Source organism: Cyprinodon tularosa, unplaced genomic scaffold (assembly GCF_016077235.1).
Source record: "Cyprinodon tularosa strain WSP-4 unplaced genomic scaffold, ASM1607723v1 ctg410, whole genome shotgun sequence".
Lineage (NCBI taxonomy): Eukaryota > Metazoa > Chordata > Actinopteri > Cyprinodontiformes > Cyprinodontidae > Cyprinodon > Cyprinodon tularosa.
In genome coordinates this window covers 565140-571979 of record NW_024039131.1, presented here as the reverse complement: position 1 = coordinate 571979, position 6840 = coordinate 565140, and the positions used below count along the sequence as shown (strand labels likewise).

The 6840-nt window shown below is 46.4% G+C and overlaps 1 protein-coding gene across 2 annotated transcripts in view; it reads right to left on the bottom strand.

Moving 5' to 3' along the window:
* LOC119792148 (protein jagged-2-like) overlaps nt 1–6609 on the bottom strand; it is a 72562-nt gene extending 65953 nt beyond the window's left edge. Inside the window, exons 1-2 of one of the 2 annotated variants that reach the window (XM_038298640.1) lie at nt 6401–6609; nt 4319–4630 (exon numbers count right to left, since the gene is read on the bottom strand). In XM_038298640.1, coding sequence (XP_038154568.1) covers nt 4319–4630; nt 6401–6469 — 381 coding nt within the window. In that variant the 5' untranslated portion in view covers nt 6470–6609. The remainder of the gene's footprint in view (nt 1–4318; nt 4631–6400) is intronic. The other variant, XM_038298638.1, reaches the window with a different exon arrangement.
* Nucleotides 6610–6840: the final 231 nt, after the last annotated feature.

The window sequence follows — 6840 nt, the reverse complement described above, 5'->3', positions numbered from 1 at the left end:
AGTGAATGAAGTGTAAAGCACTTTGGTCAGGTCTCCTGGCTTGACCAAGGTGCTATAAACTCAGGCCTTTTAAAGGAATAGTACACCCAAAACATGATTAGCCTTCATTTTCTACTCACCCCCATGCTGAACAACACTCTGGAGTACTTTTTTGATATCTCAAATCTGGAGATCTGGGAGGCTTCTTGCTGTCTGCTGACATTCAAATAATGGAGGTCTATGGTGCCCGAGGCAGAAAGGTCCATAAAAGTCCACAAAAAACGTGTCAATATTTCTCCATACTGCTCGTCCAATGTAATCCAAGTGTCCTGAGTGGGTAGCATCCAGAATTTACTCGAAACGAAGTCATTTAGAACGTTTTAGAGCCTAAACAGTAGTGTATAGGATTTCCTAATAGCGCCCCCATGCGCGCTCACGATTCTACGGAAGCCGGCAGACCAAACCAGCGCATTCAGCTCGGCAAAGAACTCATGCTCTTCCTCATCACTGAAGTCCTCAGACATTTTTCTTTCGTTGTTTCTTTCTTTGCACAGGTAAACAGCACATTTCTTCTTCTACGCTTGCATTATCGGCAGAGCAGACGCTGAATGCGCACTTTCTTCCGGTTTGGTCTGCCGGCTTCCGTAGAATCGTGAGCGCGCATGGGGGCGCTATTAGGAAATCCTATACACTACTGTTTAGAATCTAAAACGTTCTAAATGACTTCGTTTCGAGTAAATTCTGGATGCTACCCACTCAGGACACTTGGATTACATTGGACGAGCAGTATGGAGGAATATTGACACGTTTTTGTGGACTTTTATGGACCTTTCTGTCTCGGGCGCCATGGACCTCCATTATTTGAATGTCAGCAGACAGCAAGAAGCCTCCCAGATCTCCAGATGCATTTGAGATATCAAAAAAGTACTCCAGAGTGTTGTTCAGCATGGGGGTGAGTAGAAAATGAAGGCTAATCATGTTTTGGGTGTACTATTCCTTTAACTAACAGGATAGAAAAGGCTGCCTCTACACCTCAGCTGTGAGCAATAACTCCATCATCCACTGACTGGTTCCAGGTCATGATGAATAATGATCAAAGGCTTAAGATGAGGCTAAAAGCTGCTAAGCAGGAAGTCACAGAATCAGTCATTAGAGGCTTTATGTGTTTGTTTTTCTGCTGATGGCTGATTACTAGCTGAAGCCTTCAGAACATTCCCTGATTACTGGCTTTCTTCCTGTTCTGATGTCCCTCCTAACAATGAATCACAATCAACAGCTACTGTGGGAATCAAACCAATGACGCAACTCATGAAGCCTCCCTGATAAAGATCTGTTGATGTCACTGCAGCTTCAAGCAGCTCTGATCTGGTTCCCATGGAACTCCTCCACCTGAGGAGCACAGCAGGTTCTGGATGAACCTGCTGAATCAGTTCCCTGTTTCTTAATCGCCAGAAAGAATGGATGGATGGGTGCTGGATGGATTCAATTCAATTCTATTCAGTTTATTTCTATAGCTCCAATTCACAACACGTCATCTCAAGGCACTTTACAGTTCACCAGATCATCCAGTCAGATCGATTCAAAGTTTTCTATCTAAGGTAAACCAGCTAATTGCATCGACTCATTGAATCTTCAGCAATCCCTCACACTAAGCATGCTTGTAGCTACAGTGGAGAGGAAAAACTCTCTTTGAAAAAGAAGAAACCTCCACCTCCAGCAGGACCAGGCTCAGTGTAAGCGGCCATCTGCCGAGGTTGACTGGGGTTAGATGATGGATGGATGGATGGATGGATGGATGGATGGATGGATGGATGGATGGATGGATGGATGGATGGATGGATGGATGGATGGGTGGATGGATGGATGGATGGATGGCATACAACCACGACCATTTGACCTAGTTCAGACGGTTGGACCTTGAGAGACATTGGGACCTAGTTCAGACGGTGGGACCTAGTTCAGATGGTGGGACCTAGTTTAGACGATAGGACCTAGTTCAGATGGTGGGACCTAGTTCAGACGGTGGGACCTAGTTTAGACGGTGGGACCTAGTTCAGATGGTGGGACCTAGTTCAGACGGTGGGACCTAGTTTAGACGGTGGGACCTAGTTCAGATGGTGGGACCTAGTTCAGACGGTGGGACCTAGTTTAGACGGTGGGACCTAGTTCAGATGGTGGGACCTAGTTCAGACGGTGGGACCTAGTTTAGACGGTGGGACCTAGTTCAGACGGTGGGACCTAGTTTAGACGGTGGGACCTAGTTCAGACGGTGGGACCTAGTTCAGACGGTGGGACCTAGTTTAGACGGTGGGACCTAGTTCAGACGGTTGGACCTAGTTCAGCCGGTGGGACCTAGTTCAGATGGTGGGACCTAGTTCAGACGGTTGGACCTAGTTCAGACGGTGGGACCTAGTTTAGACGTTGGGACCTACAGGTGCTGGTCATAAAATTAGAATATCATGAAAAAGTAGATTGATTTCAGTAATTCCATTTAAAAAGTGAAACTTGTATATTATATTCATACATTACATACAAACTCATATATTTCAGATGTTTATTTTGTTTAATTTTGATGATTACAAATGACAACAAATGAAAATCTCAAATTCATCATATCAGAAAATTAGAATATTGTGAAAAGGTTCAAAATTGATGGCCCCTGGTGCCACACTCTAATCAGCTAATTAACTCAAACCACCTGCAAAAGCCTTTAAATGGTCTTTCAGTCTAGTTCTATAGGCTACACAATCATGGGGAAGACTGCTGACTTGACAGTTGTCCAAAAGACGACCATCGACACCTTGCACAAGGAGGGCAAGACACAAAAGGTCATCGCTAAAGAGGCTGGCTGTTCACAGAGCTCAGTGTCCAAGCACATTAATAGAGAGGCGAAGGGAAGGAAAAGATGTGGTCGAAGAAAGTGTACAAGCAAGAGAGATAACCGCACCCTGGAGAGGATTGTGAAACAAAACCCATTCAAAAATGTGGGGGAGATTCACAAAGAGTGGACTGCAGCTGGAGGGAGTGCTTCAAGAACCACCACACACAGACGTATGAAAGACATGGGTTTCTGCTGTCGCATTCCTTGTGTCAAGCCACTCTTGAACCACAGACAGCGTCAGAAGCGTCTTGCCTGGGCTTAAGAGAAACAGGACTGGACTGCTGGTGAGTGGTCCAAAGTCATGTTCTCTGATGAAAGTAAATTTTGCATTTCCTTTGGAAATCAAGGTCCCAGAGTCTGGAGGAAAAGAAGAGAGGCACTTCATCCACGTTGCTTGAAGTCCAGTGTAAAGTTTCCCTAGTCAGTGATGGTTTGGGGTGCCATGTCATCTGCTGGTGTTGGTCCATTGTGTTTTCTGAGGTCCAGGGTCAACGCAGCCACATACCAGGAAGTTTTAGAGCACTTCATGCTTCCTGCAGCTGACCAACTTTTTGGAGATGCAGATTTCATTTTCCAACAGGACTTGGCACCTGCACACAGTGCCAAAGCTACCAGTACCTGGTTGAAGGACCATGGTATCCCTGTTCTTAATTGGCCAGCAAACTCTCCTGACCTTAACCCCATAGAAAATCTATGGGGTATTGTGAAGAAGAAGATGCAATACACCAGACCCAACAATTCAGAAGAGCTAAAAGCCACTATTAGAGCAACCTGGGCTATCATAACACCTGAGCAGTGCCACAGACTGATCGACTCCATGCCACGCCGCATTGCTGCAGTGATACAGGCCAAAGGAGGCCCAACTAAATACTGAGTGCTGTACATGCTCATACTTTTCATGTTCATACTTTTCAGTTGGCCAACATTTCTATAAATCCTTTGTTTTTATTGGTCTTCAGTAATATTCTAATTTTCTGATATGATGAATTTGAGATTTTCATTTGTTGTCATTTGTAATCATCAAAATTAAACAAAATAAACATCTGAAATATATGAGTTTGTATGTAATGTATGAATATAATATACAAGTTTCACTTTTTAAATGGAATTACTGAAATCAATCTACTTTTTCATGATATTCTAATTTTATGACCAGCACCTGTAGTTCAGACGGTTGGACCTAGTTTAGACGGTGGGACCTAGTTTAGACAGTGGTAGCTATTTCAGACGGCGGGACCTGTCTAACAGCATGAACTAGGCTATGATGGGATGAAAAAAGAGCCAGAGACGTTCATAAGTCTGTTCAGACAGCAGACAGACGACGTCCGAAAGCAACCAAGGATAACCGGGATTTAGAGCCACAGTAGAAAAGAGGTGAGAGCAGTCTGATCTCTCACCATCTTCATGGAGAAAAACATTTTGCATAAGCAGCAGTTGAAGGATCAGGGCTCCACTCACCGGCCACGAGAACTGGAAGGGAATGACGATCTTTCCCGACTCATGCCCGCCCTTCTGGCTTCCCTTGAACTGGAAACTATTCCCACCAATGACCTTGGTGACCTCTGACCCATAATGGCACTGTCCGCCAGTCTTCAGATCTTGCTGGTATTCCTTTAGGCAAAATCTGAAGTAGGTGTCGCACTCATCCGGGCCACAGCTCCCCCGCACTGCGCCATCCACTGTGTCACAGCATTCACCGTTGAGGAGCTGACCTCCTCGGTTCTCCACCAAGAGGATCTGCAGCTCGAAGTAACCAGAGGAGTGACACACCTGAGAAAGACAGAGAGAGGATGAAGCTGCTGATCCAGGATTAGATCAGAGTTCAGAGACCATTAACCAGACGTCCAGTTTCTGTTATTCATTTAATGCATCAAAATTAACGACTTTCAGGCTTTAAGATTATAAAATCAGGACATGTATTAATCCCAGCGATCGGCAGCATCTGCTGGATGCTTCCCTGAATGCTTCTGAGTCTGAAAATCCTTTAGCAAAGGAAAGAAATCCAACTTATGGCCTATTAATGAATATTTGGTCATCATAATTAGGTTTAATCAAACTATTGAAGAAAAAAACAATTTCCCCATTTCCTTTAATTTCACAGCAATTAAAAACACTGTTTTCGTGAAACCTTTTAGAAATTAGATCTTTACTCATCAAACGTGAAGACAATCTCCTGTTTTAATAGCAAAGAAAATAAGGAGGATTCCTCTGACAGGACAAGGATACAGGAAGCAAAACATGGGAAATGATCAGAGATCTTTGGGTTGAAGGTTTGATTCCAGCTTAGTTCTCTGACTGAAGCAAAACAAGAAGAGTTTCATGGTCACAGATGAGGATCAGCAGATAGAATCCTAAATGTTGGAGACAGCAGACGGAGGACAGACGAACAGAGAAGAAGCAGCTTACAATCTATTGGTCTAGTTCTGCTTCAAAGGAACCCAAGCAGGGTCGGAACCCCAACTTTGAAACCAACCCAGTTTCTCTGGAACCTGTGAGGGCTTAAAGAGCAGGTCCGGGTTTATGGTCCTCCAGGATTCTGGTCCTGCAGGTCTAGGTTTCTGGTACTCCAGGTTTCTGGTCCTCCAGGTGTCTGGTCCTCCAGGTCCGGGTTTATGGTCCTCCAGGTGTCTGGTCCTCCAGGTGTCTGGTCCTCCAGGTCCAGGTTTCTGGTCCTCCAGGTCCAGGTTTCTGGTCCTGCAGGTTTGTAGTCCCCCGGGTCCAGGTTTCTGGTCCTCCAGGTCCAGGATACTAGTCCTCCAGGTCGGGGTTTCTAGTCCTCCAGGTCTGGGTTTCTAGTCCCCCGGGTCCAGGTTTCTGGTCCTCCGGGTCCAGGATACTAGTCCTCCAGGTCGGGGTTTCTAGTCCTCCAGGTCTGGGTTTCTAGTCCCCCGGATCCAGGTTTCTAGTCCTCCAGGTCTGGGTTTCCAGTCCTCCAGGTCAAGGTTTCTAGTCCTCCAGGTCCAGGTTTCTAGTCCTCCAGGTTTCTGGTCCTCCAGGTGTCTGGTCCTCCAGGTTTCTAGTCCTCCAGGTTTCTAGTCCTCCAGTTCCAGGCTTCTGGTCCCCCAGGTTTCTATTTCTCCAGGTCCAGGTTTCTAGTCCTCCAGGTCTGGTTTTCTAGTTCCCCATGTCCAGGTTTCTGGTCCTCCAAGTGTCTGGTTCTCAAGGTGTCTGGTCCCCTAGGTGTCTGGTCCTCAAGGTGTCTGGTCCTCCAGGTGTCTGGTCATTCAGATGTCTGGTCCTCCAGGTCCAGTTTAGGTCTCAGCTGCAGCTCAGGTCGCAGCAGAGAGTTTCCTCCTGAAGATTTTCTCTCCAGAAATCAACAAGATTGTGGAAGAATAACGATAAAAAGTTTTCTGATCATTTTCATGCAGCAGAGAAGAAGGACCAGCCTTAGTTTTTAGACTTTATTAGAACTTAGTTCAGCAATTAAATATAACAAACCGGTGAGAGGAAACATTTGCATTAAAGAGATTTCATGTTGGTAAAAGCACCATGAGCAGAAAGCTTAGCTCCAAGGAGCGCAGCAGATCAACTTCTCACCTCTGCGCACAGACTCAGCAGAAGCGCCAGCAGCCAGAGGCGATGCGCTCCGCCCGTGTTGGTCCTCATGTCTCTGTCCGCTCGGTCTCTGAAGACCAGCAGCTCTGCGGTCCGAACAGAACCACCACGCAGGGAAAAGCTGGAACCCGGAGGAAAAGTGCGCCGCTGCCTGATCCAGACTCAGTCCGTGACTCTGAGCTGCGGAGCTGGGAGGAGACTGGCAGCTCCACGGGCCAATCACACTGCAGCAGGGAGGAACAGCTCCAGCTGGGAGCCAATAGGAGGGAGGGAGGTCCTACAGGTAATTTACTGCCTGCTATCTTTAACTGTCTCCGTCTATCAACTTTGATCGCATCCTGTGGCTCCCAGTCTGCCATGGGCCCCCACCGGTTCCCATCAGTAGCAACATTTACTCTAAATGTGTATTCTGCTCTAATTCA